This window comes from Uloborus diversus, chromosome 9, assembly GCF_026930045.1.
Source record: "Uloborus diversus isolate 005 chromosome 9, Udiv.v.3.1, whole genome shotgun sequence".
Taxonomy (NCBI): Eukaryota; Metazoa; Arthropoda; class Arachnida; order Araneae; family Uloboridae; genus Uloborus; species Uloborus diversus.
In genome coordinates, this window is record NC_072739.1 from 140,649,519 (window position 1) to 140,673,965 (window position 24,447).

The 24,447-nt window shown below is 30.2% G+C and overlaps 1 protein-coding gene across 1 annotated transcript in view; it reads right to left on the bottom strand.

Moving 5' to 3' along the window:
- Window positions 1-382: 382 nt before the first annotated feature.
- LOC129229264 (carnitine O-palmitoyltransferase 1, liver isoform-like) overlaps window positions 383-24,447 on the bottom strand; it is a 34,774-nt gene continuing 10,709 nt past the window's right edge. Inside the window, exons 7-22 of the mRNA XM_054863534.1 lie at window positions 23,573-23,680; window positions 23,096-23,180; window positions 20,993-21,107; window positions 20,233-20,313; window positions 19,675-19,750; window positions 18,170-18,217; window positions 17,893-18,000; window positions 15,542-15,567; window positions 14,013-14,078; window positions 13,684-13,768; window positions 10,754-10,918; window positions 7,784-7,918; window positions 5,954-6,142; window positions 4,085-4,162; window positions 3,387-3,479; window positions 383-636 (exon numbers count right to left, since the gene is read on the bottom strand). Of these exons, the coding sequence (XP_054719509.1) occupies window positions 562-636; window positions 3,387-3,479; window positions 4,085-4,162; window positions 5,954-6,142; window positions 7,784-7,918; window positions 10,754-10,918; window positions 13,684-13,768; window positions 14,013-14,078; window positions 15,542-15,567; window positions 17,893-18,000; window positions 18,170-18,217; window positions 19,675-19,750; window positions 20,233-20,313; window positions 20,993-21,107; window positions 23,096-23,180; window positions 23,573-23,680 (1,533 nt within the window). The 3' untranslated portion in view covers window positions 383-561. The remainder of the gene's footprint in view (window positions 637-3,386; window positions 3,480-4,084; window positions 4,163-5,953; window positions 6,143-7,783; window positions 7,919-10,753; window positions 10,919-13,683; window positions 13,769-14,012; window positions 14,079-15,541; window positions 15,568-17,892; window positions 18,001-18,169; window positions 18,218-19,674; window positions 19,751-20,232; window positions 20,314-20,992; window positions 21,108-23,095; window positions 23,181-23,572; window positions 23,681-24,447) is intronic.

Sequence of the window (24,447 nt, forward strand, 5' to 3'; positions counted from 1 at the left end):
ATACATGCTCTGAAGTTCAAACAGTGCTTTGTGTTTTCTTTGATTGAGTAAAGTAGCAATGTTGAATAGTAGCATAACATCACCCAAATTTAGTATCTTAATATTAGAAATTGCACAGTCCACAAATTATACGAGTAGTTTCTCAAACTGCCGACATTGATTTTAAAAGGAACACATACACATAGTAGTTTTCAGTCTTAGTCCTCAGATTAATTGCATTGTATTCATCTTTCTCCGAGGCACATTAAATAAAGTGATTGTACAACAACTGAATAATTACAAGTTCTAGTAACAAATTTTATAAAAACATACTTAAGATTTAAAAAATTAAATAAGTTGCATACATTTTTTTTTTTTTTTTTTTTTTTTTTGACATTTTGGAGTGATAACAGAGTTATATACAAAAACAGTATATAGTATTTTTCACGGTTTTGATACTTCAAACTGAAGAGAAACTCTTTGAGGTCTTAAAAAACTGCATGCTGTTAATTTACACATATATGACCAAAATACTTTTAAATATTTAAAATATGGCAATGTTGCACTAGCGACAATTTTTCATTATGAGCTTTGCTCAAAGAGAGTCTTCATGTCGGCCAATGCCTGTTCGATATTCCTCCTGTAACGGTCAGAATCCTGAAACACAATACTATCATTAACTAAATGAACCTTTTAAATATTGAATTTGTTCACAAAATATGGAAAATTTTAATTACATTAAGTGATGTGAGTTTTTAATAAGTATTACACTAGTGGACTTAATTCTGAATACTTTAATTTTTTAGATTCCATCATTTAACATTGTATAATGAATTATTAGATTTATTTGTTTTTCCTAAATCATTTATTTATAACTTCTCTAATATGTATGGATTCATTTCATGTGAGTATTACCTTTATTTTATTCTATTTTTTAATACAAACTAAACAAAAATTGTTTTTAAATGATTTTTTTAAAGATAATTAGCTTTGGCAACAGTCAATATTCTGACATAGATTTTATAACACTAATTATTATTAATAATACTGATTATTAAATATTGTGAAATTGTACTACATCATTGTTATTGTAACAGTTGCTATTGTTTAATAATTAAAAATAAAAATATATATAATATTCACATGAAATGAATACATACATATTAGCGGTTATAAATAAATGATTTAATGAAATACAGTGAAACCTGTGTAAGTTGATCCCACTTGCGGTGCACTACTTAAGTGGTCAAGTTAAACAGGTGGTCAACTTATAGAAGTTGAGTTATATGGTATAGATCTAATTCTGTGCCCGAAAATAGAGGTCAATTTAGACAGGTGGTCCACTTACAAGGGTAGTCAAATTTACAGGTTTTACTGTAAATCTAATAATTCAGTATACAATGTTAAATGATGAAATCTTTTCAAAAAAAAATGAAAAGTGTCTAGAATTAAGTAAAAGAGACTCAAGATTTTTCCATACATCACAGCTGTTAACATTGATAGCAGAAAATAAGGGAGACTTGGTATGCATACATTTAAGTACAAAAATCGGAGTGTGAAAGGGATTTTTAAAATGCAAGGGAATTCTTAAATTAAGTATTTGTATAAGACCACAAATTCGTCCTTCTGAAATCCGGCTGTACCTGAAATTTGGAAATTGAGATAACTATGATGTAGACCACAATTTCGGAATTCCCTAACCTTTTCCCTTAAATATTTTTTTAAATAATTTTTTAAAACCAAAAAGAAAAAAGAATGCTCTTCTTTTTCTTTCAATTTTAAAAGTTCAAAATTGTTAATGTTTGGCAAAAATTGGTTGAAAGCACAGTACTGTCAATTCAGCTTTTTTTCAAATGTTCTTTCGTTGCCACGTGTTATGCGTAAAGAGGCGTTTTGCTGTTATTGTGCAGCAATCTTTTGACATCCACTTTGGGTTAACAATAATTCTTCCTTTCTTCTCAGTAGTATGCAATACAAAGCAAATTTAACAAAAGTACAAAATGATTTGCAGTAAAAAGATGATTTATTTATTGTATCGCTAGGCACATTGTATTAAAAAGCAACATATGCGAATCCATGCCGCTGCAAATTATCTCAGACTTTTGTTTTAGCATAATGATGTATACTTTCATTCAAATTCATTTTAAAAAAAAGAAAGAAATTTAGCGCAAACACTAGCGAAACAAGGAGAAAATGCCACATGACAGGAGAGTTTTCACTAATTTTTGAGTCAGAGTCTAAAATTCGGAAAATTACGAAATCCGGAAAGGTCCCGGTCCTGAGCATTCCAGATTTGGGATATTACTTTTTTGAAGCTAAAAAATTATAATATTTTAGTTTAAAAAAAATATTTTAAAAGAGACTTAAGTCTGTTTTCTCTTATAAATGATAATTCCTTGCAGCAGGTAAAGATTTAGGAAATTATGAGAAAAATCAGGAACCCCTTATGCAGCATTTTTCGGGAAATACAAATTTAAAAAGGAGGAAAAGGAAATGAACATGTATCAAAAGACTTTTTTTCCATACTAATATACATAAAGGTTTCGATTTTGCAATGGTGATCATTCTATTGTAGAGATTTGCCTTGAAATTCTAATTACCAAATAGGGAATTTTGTTGTTTTGATGAAAATGTGAGAGATATTTACTTTATTAGAGATTTTGGGGGAAGGCATCAAAATCAGGGAGTCTCTGGAAATAATTGGGAGAGTTAGCAGCTATAAGTTTTTTCAGCATTTTGGATTGAACATAAAACCAATAAATAAAATTTGGTAAAGATGAAAATGTAACAGCTGAGCATAGCATAGCTGTTATTTATTGTGCCTCATTAGGGAAGGAAAAGATATACATTATAGAGAAAGGTATAAAACCTTCTCTTTTTAGTAATGATTCAGGTATAATTTGAGTATTCTTTATTTGCTTCTCAAGGAATTTTGGCAGATAAAAAGAACACAAAGAATTTTATAATACAATATCAATAGATTCATTTTTCCCTTCAGTTTTTTAATACCATGTGAATCAGTGGTTCTCAACCTTTCCCTTCTGAGGACCACTTGGTACCCTTCCGAATCCTAAGTGTACTATGTGGGACAGAACTGATATTTTCACAACTATTGTATCAGCTGAATCGAGATAAATCCAAAAATTTTCTTTAATAAATTTTATAACTAGAAAAATGATATACATTAATTTTCACAAGCTGTTCCCATACCACACAAAAATTGCTTGCGATCACAGATTGAGAGAAACTGGTGTAAATGTATCACTTTGTAACATTGTGTAATAGTTATTTCCACAAAATGCTAATACAGTGGAAAGGAAAAAATATGCATAAAAAAAGATATTACAGTACCTCTACAAAAAGATTGTATTTTTGAAATTCAGCATATAAAGGAAAGAAAGTCTTACTGTTTCAGGGGATGAAACTTTACTAGATATATGAAAAAATATGATATCTTCTCCAGCAATGATGTATGAGACTCCGTAACCATCATCTGCAACCTACCAAAATAAGAATTTTAAGACAATGCTCTTCATTTGAAATTCTCAGTTTGAAAGTTAAAGGACAGTTTGATGTACTGAATACTAAAAGAATGAAAGTTCTTTATATCTTAATTAAAGAAACTAAAGCATAATAAAATAAAATTTTATTTGGGGAAATTAAAGTAATTAAATTTATTTCAGAAAAATTTAAGGGATTTGAAATATTTTCTCATTACAATTAGAGTATTATTAGCATTGATAAATTATTGATTGAAATACTTGAGCACATAGCCTTCTTAGTGAGTTCATATTTTCAATTTCAGTTCATCAGATTTGTTAATAATCTCACCATAAACAATTCGTTTGGAAAACATTTCGGTATTTATGTATTTATTCCCCCCCCCCTACATGAATAGATAAAATAGGTAGTAAGAGATAAGTGATGAAAATAAGCTACACCCCCCCCCCCCACTTGAAAAAATTTATCCTTACGCTTACAATAAACTTGAATTAGTCTTTTAAGAATTAATCAGTCTTTTAAATAATTACTTTTAAATAAAATTAACAATTCTAATTTTGATAGAAATTAAAGAAAGGTTTCTCATCAGAAAGAGCTTACTTACAGGTCCAAAACCTCCTCCTGCAGATATATGATCAGGATTTTTTCTTAAATCCAACAAATCTGTTTGACCATGTGGAGTCTAAAACATTATCAAAACTTAATAAAATTGAATATATATATATATATATATATATATATATATATATATATATATATATATATATATATATATATATATATATATATATATATATATATATATGTTGTACAAATTAAAAATACTAGATATAAAACAAAATTCAACTACAAAATAACATTTATTTACTTTGTGATATATTTCTATAAACAATATTTTTTAACTCATTCATTTATTGTACTTTTATTTTTAATGTTTAGGAGCTGAATTAAATTAGAATTTTGAGTTCTGTCTTCCCTACCTTCCACAAAGAAAATAACATGTTAAGATTCTTTGTTGTTCCAATTATTTCACTTTCTCCTTTTATTACAAAAAGTTGAACAAATTTTTACCAGAGCAAATTATTAAATTATTTAAGCAAAAATGAAAAATAGCATGGATCTGAGGATGTGATCCAATTACATAGTATATGCGTACTTATAATTTCAGAAACAAATATTTTTGCTTACTTCTGATTTCAGAAACAAATAAATGTTTTTGAGCCATAACTTAGATAAGTCTATCTGCATATAAGTTGCTTATGTTCCTTTATTTATGTGTCACAATTAATACAATAAAGGTTAATGAACTGCAGTGATTCTACAAAAACTAAAGTATTCTCATTTTTAGAATTTCATAACTACATTGTTTGAAAAAAAAATAAATAAATAAAATAAATAAATAACAAAAATAAGGTAAAAATGAAGCAACTTTTATACAATAGGAATGATTTGCAACTTGGCATGAGAAGTTAGAAAAGTAGTAAATTAAGTAATTTTAATGCATATTGAAGAAACTATGTTGAAAAACTTATTGTGCAGAAACTGAATCTAGATAAACGATGTTTTATTACATAAATTTACAAATTAATATTGCAAACATGGTACTGCATCAAAAAAATTCTTTTTCAAATGCATAAAAATGATGAAATGTGGAGCTACTCCTCCAGAGGCATCTTTATGCATACAAGATGGGGAATAGAAAAGGAAAAGTAAGCCCAAAACGTGTGCATGTAACTTCAATTTTTACAGTAAAATATTACTCATCATCTTCGGTGATGTATTTTTTACAACAGTAACGTACGGTGGACTCAATCAATTTAAACACTCCCTAATGTAAACACCCCAACATAGGGGGCTGGAGTAACAAAAAAAAGTGGGGGGAGGGCAGTGCTCCTACAGCTGACTTTTTTTATGAGTTGAAGTTTAACGTTTATTGTGATTAAATGAGCTTTAAAAAAAATTTGGGACATGACCTCAAAAATTGGAATGGGTGGCCACAGTAGACCCTTTCTTTTACATTTAAAGCTTCATTTTACTTTTTATAAAATAATAACTTGAGAAAAATATAAAACCCACACTTATAAAGTCAGTTCATCAGTCTGCAAACATGTGAATCGATCAATTTTATGTTTCTTTGATTGATTGTTAATTTTTAACTTAGAAAAATGAGGGGTAAAAAAGTTCACATTAAAAAGTGAGGGGGCAGTTGCTCCCCATACAAGCTGCCTCTGCACCCCAATATCATAAACAGGTTTTGATGGTCTGACAAATACAGTTTTATTCAATCTCCCTCTACAATAAATACCTTCACAATCTGAACAGGTTTGTTCGGTATCTCGAGTGTTCAGAATAGAGAAAATCTATTGTAATTGGTTTGATCCAAAAGTTTAATTCAATATCTGTCAATTCCTGGAGTACATTATGCTTGTAGCATTACAATATACTATTAAAGTTTAGGAATCAAAAAGATTACCTGGCTAGTAGAAAGCCTCCAGGGCTCGCTGAGAACTTCATTAAGGAATGGTGATTCTACATTCAAATACCTAGCAACAACGTACAGGCAAAATAAATGACGATCTATGCCTTGACCACACATGGCATCTTGGTAACCCTTCTGGTGACGATTGCAAGCAATACGAAGCAAATCAATCTTTTTTTCCCTCTGGTAGAAAAAAAAAAGCATTTCAATGGTAGCTAATAAAAATTCATTATCAATAAAGGAACATAATAACAATGGAAATTGTGAAATTTACTCCTAAAAACCTCATTTAAAATTTAATGCATTCTCTAGGTTCGCCAATACAAGGTGACGGACATCTGTAATCTGATCTTGAGGCAGATAAGAAATCGGTCAAAACAGTTGATTTTGAACAGATTTTCGTTGATTTCTTATTGTCCCAAGATTACGGGGAATTAATTGCTTTCGCCAAATGTGTGTCGGTAGCCTTTCAAGGAACATACCTCATCATTGTGCCTTTCTCAGGGTTTCCACTTGTTTCTTTCCAGAGAAATTTTCACACAATTCCAGATTACTTTGAATTTGTGGCTTTCTTTTTATAAATCTAAAATTATGATTTTCTTAATTAAAATACTCAATCCTTTGCAGTACCAAACTATTAAGTACTTGAACACAAGAATTACGGAGATTTTTTTACACCTAGAAATATGGTGGGGGTCATTTTGTCCCTTGACAAGAAATCTGCATAGTTCTCTACAGTATGTTGCATATTTGTAAAAATATGTTAAACATATTAAGAAAAAGAGCAATTTATTTAAAGGATGCACAGATTTTAAGGATGTATAATGAAGCATCTAAAAAAAGTTTAAAAATCCTTGAAATAACCAGCATTGTTTCATTTGCATTTCAGAAACTTGCAACTTATGCTCTCTTTTATGTACAAAAACATAATAAATGCTTCAAGTTCTTGCAATACTATGTTCTAATAGGCATTTTTTAGCTTCTCCTATGTTCCAGCATCAGTAAAAGTATTTCTTTTTTTCTCAAAAGGGTCAAAATGTCCCCTCCCCTAATTCTAGTATTTATATCAGAACTTTAATAATAATTTTTTTGATGCTTCAAAAATATTTCGGCAAAGGAATTTCTTTGTGAGTCCATTTCAAATTATAAAGTATTTTAAGAACTCAATTTGAGTAAATTTACACAAGTCTGATAACCTACTTACTGCAAAAATTTATGATGCAAAAGAATGTTTTTCTAGGTCTGTATTTACAATTTTCTAGGTTTTTGACAAAGCTACTGATTTTCTGACATTTTCGTGATTTTTTTTGGATGAAAATAAAACTCCCTGACAATTCCTGACCTGTAGGAACCCTGCTTTCCTTGGAGAATTGATAAGAATTCTTCTCTGCGCATTCTTCAGTACAATTGTTGAGTAAAAATTTGAGTGTGATTCCAAAGAGAATTCTTACTTCTCTTTCACCAGATTTAAACATACTATAATACAAAATGCTGGCTTCATTAATAGATTCATGTTTCACAAATATACTGAAGAAATTAATATTGCAACAAGGCATATCTAAATTAGAAAAATATTCAGCTATGTAACATACTCTGTAACTTATTATCTGCAAATGGAAACATATTTTGCAAATTTTGTTTGAGTTAATCGATCTCAAAATAAAAAAACAAATTAGGTTATTTAGGTTTAACTATATTTCCTCTAGTTATTTGAACATTTTTTATGCAATGAACACAACATACAGCATATCAATGATACATTGGAAGAAAAACAAACATAAATAATGGAACATTTTTTTTTTTTTTTGAAAGAAGAGAACTCACGGTGGCATTTGGATCCATCATAGACTTAACCCATTCACAAGACTCAATAGTGACTGGTCTGACCGTCTCAGTACGACCTTCTCTGTACAAGCGAGTCATTGATGCTTCGTAAGTCAAGCTAAATTTATTGGAATCCTGATTAAGTGAATAAAAATGTTAAAACTTTCAAAATTAAAAATATTTTTTCAAATATAAAATAATATTCAGTAAGAGAGCTGAAATACCATTCTTTTTGTTATTTATTAATACTTTAAAAAATTTTTTCATCATTTAAGCCTTTGAGGCACAGAACATATCAGGGGGATTGGAAAGTTTTTTTTTTTCAACAAATATACTTTTTAAAGCTTTTATTTTGATTCAACAATGTAATTACCTGCATTAATAAATGCTTTTTGCCATCTAGTATGCAAATTTTCTGTCCCGGATACATAAAAATCAATTGAATTTTGGAGCAAAATATCTGGAAATAGTGTCTTGAATACAAGCCAGATATTCAAGTTTTTGTCTCATAGAAAGTGTTTTAGAGACCGAAAGAAAGAGAAATCAGATGGTGCAATTTGTGGCAAGAATATTGTCACTATTATCAGCAAAAAAGGAGTGATCCTGAAATGTGATAAGACCACATTGCTCAAGGCAAACCCTTAAAACATTAATGAGCTGTGGTGGGCTGCTTCACCCACTCTGCTCACTGATATTTCACTATCTGATTCCCTTTATTCTGGATCTGTATGCAAGGACGGATACAAGGGAGAGGCGATTGTCCCTCCCTTGAGAGACCTTGTACTGCCAATGTTTTAAAATTGAAGTCCTAAAACACAAGTGTAGGCCATTTTTAAGGACGATAAGTAAAGGAATGTGGTTCAAATCTCCCTCCAAGAAACATTTCGGAACTTAAGTTTCAAAGAGGCAATTTTAGACTACTTTCAGTAATGTTATGGGTAGGGGGTTTTGACGTATTCAAAACCCCAATTGAAGTTGTAAAACAGTTTCAGAATATCTCTTTCAACGGAAAAGGAAAAGAATTAGTTCGGGGATCTCCTTGGCTAAATCTCCATATTTTAGTTGCTTTAGATAAAAATGCTGTGCCACCCCTTCCCTTTAAGCATGAAAAAATCGGATACGTAGTAAGAGGTAAGTTTAAAAAAAAATCAACCACCCCCTCCTTGAAGCATTTCTGGATCCTTCCTTGTCTATATATGACAAAAAAAACTTTAAAATTTGTCCAATATCCAAAATGCCATCTCCAAATATTTTGCTCAAAACCAATTTGGTTTGTTACGATTTGGCGCGACCATTTCGGCTCCACTCCTTTCGGCGCCAGATTTTTGCATTCTGAACTTTTTGAATGTCGAAAATATTAATTGAAAATAAAAGCTGGAGAGGAATAATAAAGATATGGAGCTCTAGAAACTTGTTAAAAAATATTTTAAAATTTACACTGTAGGGGAGCCGGGGACGATTGTGAAAGTGGCATGTTATACGATCATGATACACGCTACTATGATAACTAAAAGCAAAAATTCTTGAAACAATCTCGAGTGACTGAAAGTTCCACTTCTACGTCTTTGTCAAGCTTTTAGAGCAAAGCTGAGGTTTTTTTTTTTTTTTTTTTTTTGTGTTTCTGCGGTGATCATTTCTTTGTTTTAGCAGCCGTTGTATATAATATACTTCTCACTGCCTTCTTCATGTGAAAACATTTCTTAAACTCACTTAACAGCTAAACTGAATTATTGAAAACCAATGTGTGAACCGTCAGTTAAAAGTAAAGAAATGGCTGTTTCTTTTATTGAGTGAAGAATTATTTATTTTTTGAAAGTTATTTTTAAACATTAATAGTAATTATTTTTCTGCAAGAAATTTATAAATTTATTGTTAATCTCTTTTAAAAAATGTTTATTTATTTTAATGATATACGTACTATAATAATAACTATTTTTTGTGTTATTAAATAGTTTTTCAAAACTTTAGTATTATAGAACAGTTAAAGAAAATAAAAAGGGACAAAATATTTTTTTAAATCAAAAATACAAGTTTAAAATCATTTTTTAATGCATCATTTTCTTTTAAAGCTTAAAAACAATATACAATAAGAATAATCGTTACCAAAAAAAAATTTTTTGTACAAAACTATGTAGTCATATAAGTTCTTTTCTTTTCTCAAAATGGGTTTTGTGCCAAAATGATTGCGCCAAATAGTCCCATTCCGAAACCAATTTCTATCAATCCGGAATTGGGAATTTGCGCACTACACAGCAAAAAGTTACTGATAACAAGTGTAACATTGTTGATTAAAAATAAAAACTTCAAAAAAATATTTGCTGGAAAAAAATTTTCTGGTGCCCTTAACAAAAATATATTTTTTTTTAAACTGAGAACATGTGGATTCAGTTGAAGCCCTTGTGCAATAGGACTCAAATGAAGTCACTGGGCCATTCCATGGAAAGTAGTCACTTTGTCTTGCACGTGAGGCCTCATATATTTCATTAAAATTAATACTTTAAAATATTAATGATAAATTTTTTTCTGCTTAACAAATTACAAACTTATGTGTGATTTCTTAAGCAAAAAATGTCATCATTACATATTAAAATTATTACTTTTTAATGAAATATATGAACCATCACGTGCGAGACAAAGGGTTGACTTTTTCATAGAATGGCCCCACAATGCTTCAAAGGGAACAAACACACTGTAAGGTAAAACAGGTGTATATCATTATGACTTTGATAAATTCCCAATTGCTTTTAACTGAACTCACCTTTTAGAACTAGATAATTATCTAGTGCATTCACATAGACAGAATGTTAAAAAAATATTTATTGAATGGTGCTACCTTGATATCTTATAAAAATACAATAGACCTTTAATGAGCTCTGTTAACAAGAGAAAAACTATTTAAAATATTTTTTTAAATGTATGTTTATCAAATATCAATTAGGTTTATCAATCTAATAAATTATAAAAACTAACCCTGTAATAAGCTAACTGTAAGGCCATTTGAATATAAGCATCAGGACTGACTCGACATTTCTTCATGAATCCTTTACCATATGCCTTGTGCATGAGCAATCTAAGGTCAACATCAGCAATGGCAGTTTGGGATGATTGCATGCAATTATCTATTATTTCAACAATCTAAAAAAAAAATATTTCAGATTATTTCATATATTTATACTTTGACGTAATAACACCAAAATACAAATACTGCTTAAAAATAGTTGAATATTATTTCAACTAGCTGAATATCATTACATACCAAATTATTAAAGCACAAAACAATCAATGTTTTTTAAAAGAGCAGATTCACAAATACATACAATCCAATTTTAAGAACACAAATCATGTGTAAGGAAAAAAATCATAAAAATCAAAAACTGTTATTACTGAAAAGTGATGATTAGAATTTGAAACCTTATGGTAGGGGGAAAAAACAATAATTAAAGACAAGAATTAGGTCTGAATTTGATTTTAAATGCAATTTGGTCACTAATAAAATAAGCAACGATGACAACATTTTCTTTTTTCTTTTTTTAATTGTATGTATATTTTTTTGTTATTACTTCTTAATACAAAATAAGACAAAAAAAAGTTTTTAAATAATTTCTTTTATTTATCTTTTAAAGATTCTTTAATTATTTTATTACAAGACAAAAATATTTATTTGACTGCTTTACTGTGAGCAAACTTTATCTTTGACCATTTCTTTAAAATAAAAATAAAAAAGTAAAAACTGCTTTATTTCCATTTCACAAAAAAGTGGCCATTTTGTCCTGCACGTGACAGTTCATACATTTTATTAAAAAGTAATAACTTTAAAAGAAGCAATAAAATTTTGTTTAATGCACTTTTTAAAATATTATTTTAATGAAATATATGAAGCAACACATGCAAGACAAAATGATCGTTTTCGTGGAATGAACTTTTAGCTGATTCAGTGAATATTAAACCGCAATACAATAAGATTTTGATTAAAACAAACACTCATTTGTACTTAATTCGGAACTCCAGCGCTCGAATACGCTACCTTGCGGTGATTTACAAAACTGCAAATGAAACTTAAACATTGCCACGTTGCGTTCCACGTTTGTCAGTTGACGTAAACACAAGCAGTTTGTTCTGAGTATTTATTAACGCAATCAATGTGTCTTAGTTTGCTTTCAGCTACAGAAATTAATTCGTCCCTTAGTAGTATTCTCGAGCTTCTCAAAATAATGTTAGTTTTCATTATTTCCTTAATAATTGGTGAAAGCGAAAAATTCTGGATTAACAAACTTGGATAACGTTATACAAGGTAAAAAATTTTATTGTTTTGTATAAATTTGTAAGAATATGGGGTTTTTTTTAAATCTGAAATTAATTAAACTTACCATATTTTACAGCAGCATTTAGTTGGAATGGACAGTATGCAAAATATTTTCTTGAATATATTATCGTAGAGCAAAATGAATAACCGAGAAAGAATTTACTTTATTCCTTTTATTCTCAGCTGAAAGGTTTCGCCAAATTTGTTTAGGGTTATAGTATTAGTATAGTGCGAGCAAAGTAGCCTTGGCGAGATTTCGCGTTTTTAGTTAAACCATTTTTAATTTTTATCATGAGTGGAATAAAATGGTAGTAAGATTACAGAATTCGATAAGTGAAAGGAAATAATGGTCAATCAACTGAAAAGAAAACTATCACCATATATCCGTGAGAATTTTGTTGATGATTTGCATAACATGACACAATTAAATCGTAACTCAGAAATTAGAAAAATCGAAACAGAAAATTTTTAAATGAACCGATTCGGGAATTCGAGAGAAATAACTCAGCTACAAATGTAAAAAAAATAAGCGCTAGCCAAGCAAGGCAAAGAAGTATCATCTTCTTTCGATAACAATTTGTACTGTCACATTGAATTTTCTAGCATTCATTGTTGTTCTTGTCAGGCCACAATTATTATTTAGTTTTATCAAGAATGGATAAATATCGAATTCAACATCGTGGAAATAGCTGCTTAGAACTACGAACTACGTCGTTTGCATTAATCTTTGACGTTTAGTAATGCTTCTTGAATTCTCATTTCTTTCTACATGGGCCAGAATATCCACAAGACTTTGAAAATTAATTTAAAAAGAATAAAGCGAAAAAATTATACGTACAAACAAAAATCACAACACTTTTAGCATTTTTTTCGTTACCATGTGCGTTTGTTTTAGTTTTCAATTCCGCCATTAGACAGTGACTTCAGTGCCCCCTATAGTTCGTTGGAGTTGCGAATAAACAACATACTTGAATTATGTTTGACACTAATCATGTTCTTCAGACTAATTACATAAAAACTAATGGTAGCAAGAACTTCATATGGCATTTTTTTAATCAAAAATTATATGCAATGTTGAATTATAATACTATTTTAAAACAATACAGGGTGTCCGAAAAGTCCTTGACACATTTAAAAAATTCGTAGAAAACCGACAAATTGTCGTATGAATTTATGGTTTGCACCATAATACTTCACAGGTTCAAGAGTTTTTATGACATCGAAAAAAAGATGAAAAGGGGGAAAAAAAAGAAGAAAAAAGGCATTTTGCTTCCAGGGTGTCAGTATATGCTATGCTTATAATTAGTTACTTTTAAATCGTTTTTGTTGACATGGAAAAACGCAAAAAGGAATGAAAATTACTAACGTAGAATTACAAGCATAGCATATACTGAAACCCTGGCTGCGAAATGCCTTTTTTCTTATTTTTTTTTCGATGTCATAAAAACTCTTGAACCTCTGAAGTATTATGGTGCAAACTGCTAATTCATACCACAATTTGCTGGTTTTCTATGAATTTTTTTAATGTGTCAAGGACTTTTCAGACACCCTGTATAATGATTGTGTTAAGGTATTTAAAGAACAATAACTTTCTTACATGAGGGGAGAAGTCAAATTTCAAACGGCTTGGAGGGAATAAATTGTTTCTGGATTCTCCTTCGCAATTACCAAATTCATTGTACCTAAACATACAATACAAAATTAAAAATACTCCTTAAAAATAAATGAAAAATTATCATATAAGCTTTTTGCTACAATATGATTAAAGTGAAAAATCAACGTAAATAAAGCACAATTTTTTAAAGAAAATACAGCATATAGCTATTTTAAGGCCACACAAAATTTGTGCTTTATTTACCTTGGTTTTTTTCACTTTAATTATACTTAAAAATAGACAAACATTACTTCAAGATCAATAAAACATACCAATTTGATTTGGATTCCTGAGCTAAGCAGAATTCCCATGCATGTGACATGATAGGAGCATCAGCCCTATAAAAGAACAGATTCATGATTAATTGTTTGAACAAGTTATGATAGCAATTATTTAATCCTGTTACGCTCAACCTACGGCTGGGGGTCATATGAGGCCCATCGTCGTGTTCAATGTTATGAAACGAAAGATATGTTCTGAAACTTTACAAAACTACTGATCATCTTCATTTGGTGTTATGAATGATTGATGCAAATTAGAAGTTGAGTAGTCATAGATTGGTTTCTAAAAACGAAATACAAAGTTTGTATCAATAAAATAAGCATGCAGTAATGAGGACAGCAATTTTCGGCTTGTATTTGTCTTTCATTTTCCTTGTTTTCCCAAGCTATCTACAAAAAAATAGATTAAGATAATTAACCTTTTTATTTGTACTGGCACCCATGAGATTCCTCTTGATATGAGTTGTGGCCTGCAGGTAAATAAAGGTAGGGCAATTTGTCAGAATATTTGCTATACAATTGTATGTATTTACATTTTCAATCAATTAATTTGCCAAAGGTGAAAGATTTCTGTTTTGAAAGAAATTAATTCAAAAGATGTGTGATAAACGTTTGACATAAAAAAGAATAAACTACTTTACTTTTCAAATAGTTAAGCTTTGAAATTTTTAGAGAACTTATGTGGCTCCAAAAATAAGCAATCAATCAGTAACACATATAAGGCATTATAGATTTTAAAAAATAAAATCTCTTTAAATTCAGTTGCCATATTATCTGCTTTGGAATTAAAATATTTGTATAAACTAGCCTTTTACAGTATGATCACATTGCATCACATTTTAAAATTTTCTTTTCATTACTTCCAATCCAATATAGTTCAATTAAGTTACACACATTCAGTTTGTCATACATTTTGTTTACTAATCTTCATTTCTGTTAAGCTATGTTAATTGAGTTTTATGCACGCAGAAAGTTACTGAAACAAAGCCTGATGATTTAGCAAATTTTTTCCCAGTCCTTTTTAATAAACACAATTGATCCTCCATGAAGTCGAAGAAATTGTAAAAACATCATATTATTTATTTATTTATTTTTATTTATTTATTCTTTTTTTTTGAAGAAAAAAAAAAAAGAAACAACTTGTAACACCTGAACTTTCTCTTCCATTCCGGATCTTTTCAAAATACTTTGATTCTGCACCCCTTCCCCCTCCCTACCCAAATGATGCCAACACATGCAATTGTGTTCCAATCATTTCAAAAAAATTCCAGATTATGATAAGCAGAATGATTTCAATCGCATGTTAAAATCTCTCTCATAACTGAATCATTGAAAAGTTAGTTTTGATTTGGAAAACCTTGAGGGATAAGTTATTTATTTATTTATGGCAAAGAAAATTATTTTAGCAATTTTTCATTGCTAAGTTGTAGAGACAAATACAAAAAACATAGGGTGAAAGTTCTTTACATTTAATAATTTTTCAATTATTTATTAAATCATTTATATGAGTTATCACTCACCATGAATGTTCCGCATTCAGTCCAACCTATTTAAAAGTAAAAATTATAATGATAAGCAAATTGGCTAAATGTTTGTAATGACTATAAAATCAAATACAGTATCACATTTAACCAAGCCAACTGTATAGTTCTTTAATTCTCCTAAGTTTATTCTTTCAAAATAATTTTATCTAAGGAAATTGAAAAATAAATCTTCTACCTTGCATTTTCAAACATTTCTAAAATTATTTTAAAGTTGTTTTTATCAGCATTTGTCTCTTAAAATTTTGCTTTGCAGATTAAAATATTTGAAATATTACTTCTAATTAGTTAGCTTTTAATAGATGATATTCATGATCAAGAAGTAAAATAGAAAATCAAATCATTTCAGTATCAGAGAAACCTAACTACATTTTGATATTTTACAACTTGATGTACAGTGCCCGCCACTAATAAAATCACTGGATTATAAAAATCAGCCGCTTTATAGAATCAAATCTGGAAGAACAGAATCATTTCTATATCAAAACATGTTAGGTTTATCCTTTAATAAAATCATCCTCGCCGTTTTATAAAATCAAACTTTAGGAGAGCATATGTTAATTTTTCTCTGAATAGAACCAGGATTTTATTTATTTATTTTTTTTTTCAAGGATTTAAAACATTGCAGCATAAAATAACAAATTCTACAAAAACAAAAAAAAGGTGAAGGTTGTACGTTATATTTTTTTTTTTTGGGGGGGGGGGAGTTGAATTTAAAAAAAAAAAGAAGAAGAATGAAGCAGTCTCAAGAGAATTGTTTCAGAGCCATATATTTAGTTGGTGCTGCCTGTTTCCACTTCGCAGAACTGTTTCGACATGCAGCCACCTCACTCACGACTGAGTAAATCAGTTCATGCTCATTCAGCTATCTACAGGGGTTGACAGTTCATTTTTATAATTGAGTTAAAATTGTTAGCTAGCAAGTCGTGGCGACTTGGGTGTGAAAGAACTCGAAATTTTGAATTAGTATGACAAGCTTCCTAAATGTAGTTAGTGTGATGCTGCAATTAAATTAGGGATTTCTCAATCTTTACTTTCAAATTCTCTTATTCAAACAACAATAAGTCAATATTTTAAGACCCTTGAGAAATTTTAAAAACGTACCTCATGAAAGTTAAAATGTCAACTGTATTTTGCAACTGAACTAAAATAATACAATACAACTAGACTAAAAATAAAATACAACTAATCGTAATTTATTTCTTTTTTAGAGTGTTTATTCTTAAAAACTTTTGATTTTTTTCAGTGCATCAGTGCCGGTTTATAAAATCAGCCGCTTTATAAAATCAAATGTCCTCAGAACGAATGTGATTTTAATAAGCGGCGGGCACTGTAGCAACACAAGGAAGATTTACATCTTAGTAGTTTACTCAAGGAACACAAAAATCAGTATTGCTCAACCCAAGTCTATTCTAAATTTCCCTGCTGCCTCAACTTAAATCAGTTTTCTAGTGTCCTCTTGTGTCGCACAAGTTTACAGCTCGAATCAGCGGCATGTCTGCATGGAATGGTAGCCATAGCAAAAGTGTATTGCGGCATATCTGCTCCCCCCCCCCACACACATACAAATGAAATATAGAAAATTGGGATTTTTTTCATTTAAATTTGGCTTTAGAAACATTTTTATAAATGCATGTTAATCAATACATTAGTGAAAATCAACAGAATACCATTAACTCTGATTTACTGCAAAGTTTCAATTATACATTGAATAACTGATATTAATATTAGAATATTGATTAAATCAATATTTGATTTAACAAAATGGCAGACACTATGAGTACAACATAAAAGTAAGAAAATATTAATGATTCTGCTATAACTGGTTAGCTGAAACATTTAATATTCATAATGCATCGAAGGTAGTTGTGATATTGAATAAATATTTTTTTAAAAAGCAATTAATTTCAAAATGTACAATTCATACAAAATATTATTTTAACACTTTGACAGAATCTTTGTCTTTATATAAACTGAACTTAAAAATTCATATTTTACCTATAAATTATAGTTTGAACTTTTTCCTTGCAGATTTGTTTATTAGTAAGAAGATATGCATAATCAATATAGAATGAAAAGTTTAAAATACTTTTTTTTTTGCATTGTTGTTCTAAAATTTGACAAATAACTTCTGCTGATGGTGTTTAAAACTTCCTTTCCACTTTGTGAACATTAAAATTCAGCCTTTGTGCATAAATTAAAATGATTATATGTAGCATGGAGCATGCTTTATTGATAGAAATAACTGGCAAGGCTATTTTATGATGAAGATAAACTGATACAGTGCTAAAAAAATAATAAAAGAAGATTTAACCAAACATTATACATACCCTTCCATTTTTGGCCACAATTATGTTGAATGACTTGTCAAACCAGCGATCATAACCTTTGCCATGTAGCATGGCACAGCCAAATGCATTAAGTTTACTTGGATCATTCTGAAAGTTGACATATTTTTTCAGAAATGAGATGATTACACAATATGAAAAAGCATTCAGATTAAACAATTAACAAAGTACACAAACATATGTAGCATAGCAGCTTGTAAAAATTAATAGTAAAATTATATAAATCAAAACTCAAAATATCTTCAAAACACATACTTACAGCATCATATTCATATGTTTCTTCATCAAGCGTAACAAAAAATGCAGCCTGGAAAAAAGATGTTTCAATGTAAAGCAGTTAAAAAAGTACAGATTTTATACTTAATGTTGTTACATCAAACAAGAAAATATATATTTAAAAAAATAATAAAATCAAAATTACAAAAACCCCTATGTGGAGACAATTTCGATAGTACTAAGAATGTCTGTACCAAATTTCAAGTAAATCGGTGCATTAGAACTTGAGATATCTTGTCAACTGTATCGAAAAAACTAGTTTTGAGAAAAACGTGTTAGAAGTTTGCAGTCTCATTTCAACAAAAGTTTATTTTAACAAAATCAACTGTAACTCCAAAAATGATTTGAATTCCCATAAATCTTCTTAGAAACTTATTCTTAAAGATCTAAAATTTGAGAATAAGAAGGAAAATGAAATCGTACTTTTTGAATTTCTAGACTAGAATACCCCTTTAACTAGGGGGCTCTTTCCACTCTCACCAAATCCTGCTTGGCACCTGTGGTAGCTCAAAGTCGCCTGTGGCAAACGACAATTGATGTTTTTAATGCTTTTACCCAAGATGTCGGGTTCCTCAAGTTCAGAGGGCTGAGACAGAGCGAAATGGCTTATCCTGGATTTTCTGTATCTAACGGTATCAGTATTGACCAGGTAGGAACAATCCGGAAGAGATAGGGTTTCAGTCATACAGACAGACGCGCACAAGCTTTAACAGTACAGATTACATGAAAATAATTATATTTACATTGCTTTGTGACCCTCCAAAAAAACTTCTATTTTTTTACAGTTGCAAAGTTTTTATGCTCCATTTTTCAAGCAATGCTTTAATCAGAATATTACTTTTTTTTGAGCAATTACGATTGCTTATTGTTCTCATTTGACTGTTTTTGACGTTCCTATCATTTTATTTTCCCACCACCTTCCTCTGCAGCACCACCGTCGACCGGCTCCTCACGATGCTGCTCCTATAGCGAAAGCCGTCTCCAGGCTGCATCCATGTCCTACACCCACACGCATACATACACAACTACACACACACACAAACACACATACAAACACAAACACACATACAAACACATACACACATACATACACATACACACACATAAGCATACACACACACAGAAACACAACAGATACAAACACACATGCCTGCACACACATACACATACCCCCTACACACAAACACACATACCCCCAACACACAAACACACACGCCTACATGCACACACTCGTGATTGCGAAAAACATAATTGGAATTCAAGATGTCAAAATTCAAATTAATTTTTTTTATTTTTATAATTTGACGTATTACAATTTCAGAGCCGTGCTAATAGGAAGAAAAAACACATACTTTTATGACAGCAAGGATACTACATTAATAACAGTATTCAAGGCAGATTTTACCACGCAAATATTTGGATTATAAAACCAAAATAAAGAAAGATAAAAAGAATCACAATATACTTGACAATTGATAGAACTAATACCTTCTCTATTGTAGTCAAAGATGCCTTATTAATGCCTTTCGAAAAGTATTTTTCTCTAGCTTCAGCCCACAGGGTTCTGAAAATAATAACCACAGTTAGGCACTTTTTACAAACAGAAGCATGACAATGGAGAATGGGTCCAATGAGATATAATTGGAATATGAATTGATAAAATATAAAATTATAAATTTAAAAAAAAAAAAATCACAAAAAAAAGTATTATTTTCAGTAGCTGGTTTTGAAGACAAATTGCATATAGCACTTTAAAAACAAAAGTGAGCTTGCAGCAAAAACCAGTTCAAAAGAAGTTTTAATCTTAAAATATCATTTGTTATATTTTTTAAATTTAACATGAGTGTGTGAAATTGTTTTTTCTTTATGATGCATTTCTTTTCCTAAATTTTTGAGGTGTAAAAATTTAATTGCAGAAAATCTTTTACCAAAATATGCTATTTTATTTGAGGTATTTCCAGACTTACTAGGAATGAAGAAATAATCAAGAATGTTTAGACTGATACAGAGTAAAAGATTGAAAGAAAAAGAAAAAAATGATCTAACCTTTCCACTGCAGTTAAAGCTCCCAAATAAGCTTCTCCTGGTTGTGGTGGCGATTCATCTTGCAGAATTTTTTCTATTTGTCTGTAAATTAAAAATAAATAAAATTCCAGTACTGTCCGACCATCACGAGAAAAGCCACCGCGGAAGTGTCTGCGCCTGTCTACTGTTATAGTAACAAGGAGCGTCTCATTTTTCCAAGGGAAGCTTAATGTTGGAAAAACCCGTGCGACTGCACAAAGGTCAGCTGGTGGCGAAATAGCGCCAAAAAGCTTTCCTGCTAACAATTGCAGAAAATGAACAAAGTCTTTCTATGGCAGTAGACGGGCTCAGACTTGAAGGCGGGAGCTTTTCTCGTGAAAGCCAGACAGTAATACATTAACAAAAATATACCTCCCCCTCCCCTTCCTCCAAAACATCAATCACAGCAAAGCCCACATAATGAACAAATGCCATTAATAGAAATCTGTTATTAATTTGTAGCAGACATCTAATATCCATTTCTGTAACCCATCTATATTATTAAGATAAATGATACTAATTTCATTTCAATTTGGCATCAGAAAATGCTACATTTTCTAAAACTATTATTCAGCAAACTATGGAAAATAATGTGGTAAAACAATAATTTTTAAAAATATCATTTACTGCAGCAGACTCTCTTAGTTTTATCTCAATGAATGTAATTATATCTTATACCATTATAAAAAAAACAAGTACACATCTTTGCATTCAGTATGGATATTTATAAAACAGGAATTACCTTTGCAATTCCACAGGTCGAAGTAGGCGACCCATATAATACACAGGAAGCTTGAAATATCGTCCAGCATGATAAACCACAACGTGTTGGCTGTCATCATAATGAACCAGTTTATCTGTAAATTGCATTACTATTTAATTAGCTAACAAGGAAATTAAATTAATGTGTTAATATAGCTTATGAGTTGTAATTTAAATTACATACAGTCAGAACTCGATATAAGGTCACCCTGCATTATAAGGTCACTTTCCTAAAGTCCCAACTCATTGAATATTGATTCTGTGTAATGGATTATCGGATATATGGTCAGGTCTCAAATACTGCCATCGCTTATAAGATCATTTTTGTCTGACTTTCTTAGAGTGATTTCAGAGCCTCACTGTCCACGAATTTTCCCTGGTACAGGATCTTTTATCGACAAAATTCCATCTGCCCAACGAATGAAAGGAAAACTTTTCCACGAAACCCTTTATCCCCTCAAATTCTAGGAAAAAGACTTGTAGAGACACGGGAATGCTGTCGAGAGAAGACGACTGGAGTGAATAGGAGGGATCATTCACCCTCCTTAATGCAGGTAAAAAGAAAATTTTGTTTCCTCTGGCTGCTTAATGTTGGTCCCTATTCATGCTTTGGGGATTGAGGGTGATAGTTTTAGATAAGGGTCGAGATCAATAGAGATGGCTTTTAGCAATGTATACAAATTTTGAAGCAGGTCCCTCATAGTTCACGTGTCCGTCGTAAGCACATTTATGACGGATACATTTAATTTGTACAGAATTTTTTTCTGAATAAAAATTTTAACAAATAATTTCCTAATTTCTAATTTTAATTGACTCAACTTAATTAAAACATCGTTATTTAATCAAGTGATATAGTTTTGAAAACATTATATTTTAGAATTTGTTTTTCTGATAAAAGTTCATGAACCGGTTATAAGGTCACTCCGCTTATAAGGTCACATTCTCGAATTTCCAAAGGGTGACCTTATGTTGAAGTCTGACTGTATTAGCGTTAGGGGGGAAAATCTACAAGTAAAAAAGATGGAAAGTATGAAAATTTAGCCAATGCACGAAATCAGCAGAAGTGTGGCTGGAGATATAGGCACTTATTGCCAAGTAAACTTGCAGTGCCTACCCTACATTAAAAATTTTGATCATGTCTATATCTGCAACTAAATGTTTTATGTGATCCAAAAACTTGATCATTTTTTAACAACATAATAAAATGTAGTATGCAATATTAACAAAATGTAATACTAACAAAAATAAATAAATTTTCGATTGAAAGACAAACAATCAAAATCTAAATTATTGTACTTTTATATTGGCAAAACCATCAATATTTTTAAAACCCAACTTTGGTTTATATATCAAACTTTCTTGATAGTAGATTCAGTCCATTTAAGTCTCTCTTGCAGATACTCTCACACATAATCTTAAAATGATTGATTAATATTAATTTCATGATAAACAAATCCAAATTAACCATGATGTATGAGCTCAGACTAAATTATTTTTAATGCGAAGCGTGGTCATATCCACAATAGGGTTTCCAATTCGATGCTGAGTTTAATCCTGCGAGATTTTGGGATCGCAAGCAACTATTTCCTCCAGAATCAACTTTATTCTTCTGAAAGTTACATTTTGGTGTCAAATAGAAAATTTTGTGCTTTTTAGGGAAGACTGCTGTTACTTGAATTAGCAGTTTTCTTGAATTCCGTACACTAATTGAAGAACACAGCAAAATAACTTACCAATTACCATTAGTATGTAAGTGTGCCCTAAAGAAGTCCAACTAGGTAACTCCACTAATAACAAAACTTCCAGGTAGAATAATAATTCTATTTTTAAGAAATTTATTGGCTTCCCCTCCCCTAAATTATACAAAGAAGTTTTTTACAGGGTGATACTGACACCCTTATACACTTGCTCCAACATATTTCCCATGTAAAAATATAGGTAAGATAAAGTATGCTTAATATTTTTATAAGAGCATCTGTACTTTCAGGCAAGATTTTTAATTCAGAAATAAAAGAAATACTCAACTGCTCATGAAGATTTTGGACCATTGAAATAAATTATGTATATATTCTTTTCAACTTACCAGTTTCTTTCCCAGGAATACGAGTGGTATTAAAAACTCTTTCATATTGTGATGAACATAATGGTACTATTCCTTGGACCATAATCTAGTACAAAAAAAAAAGAAAATGAACATTTTAAATAACAATGAAATAATTCCAACAGAGATATATATTTGATGAAAGAATAATTGAAAAGTTCCTTTTTTTTTTTTTTTTTTTTTTTTAAAGCTTTGCCTGAAATTAAACCCAAAGGGGGGGGGGCTAAGCAGAACTACATGCATTTGTACATTTAATTCATTTCAATTTTAAAAGTGAGGGCATAAATGTTATGAAGAATAATCCTTTTATTTATCAAAAATGATAAAAAAAATAAAAAAATAAGATAGTTGACAAAAGATTAAAGAAATTTAAAAAAATAAAAGAAAGAAATACTACCACAAAGAAATAAATAAAATCTTGACGCTGTTATTACATTTTAAAAGCTTAAAAATTCTTACTGGTGTAAGAGTTTGCCTGTCTATACATCGCCTGAAAAGAAACGCAGCATGGATAAAACCTGCAGCTCGAGCAGCTTGAACACTTGTAGGGTGTATAAGTATGGCATCCTGTATGTATGTAAGAAAAAAAGATTAATAAATTGCATAAAAGAAAACCATTATGTGAGACCATATAAGATTATATTTACTTAATACTGTAGGTGCTGCTTAATGTGATTACCGTTGATGGTATTATTCGCTTAATGTTATCAAAATCATGAAGTTCTGGGTCATTCAAATATTAACATGTGTTAAAAAGTAGGATATTGTAATCAGGGTCTTTGTTTATTGTGTGTGTTGTTATCACTTTTTCACAAACTTTCAATTTTTTTCCCTTTTTTGTTTCTTAATCAAAAGAAATACAAAAGCAAACTTTGACAAGCAGCTTCCAGAAAAACAAGTGCCGTTCTTATCACCAAAGCAGAATTTTTCTCCCTGCTCAGTTACACTAAAAACTTCACTAGAAAAGGTCAAACATTTTAGCCATGGAGAGTTAGCACAATAATTTAATTGTCAAGAAAAAAATTCAACCGTGATGAGTCAAAGAAATGCCGTAGAACAAGTAAACATTTCTCAGCCATTACTTTGTTAAGTAATCAAAAAATGGTGACGAGATTGAAAACAAATTGAAAATTTAAACAACAAGTGCAACCGTGCAGGAGAAGATGGTGAAGTTGAATCTGCTGTGAAATTGTAGTTTACAAATGTCAGGGAAAAGGATACGCGAGTAAAGGGTTCGATAATGTGGCAAAAAGCAGATCTTACTTTTAACAATGTGTAAAAGACTGTAGCACCAGACGGATAGTTAAATCAATGGGGGGAAAAGAGCTATTCCA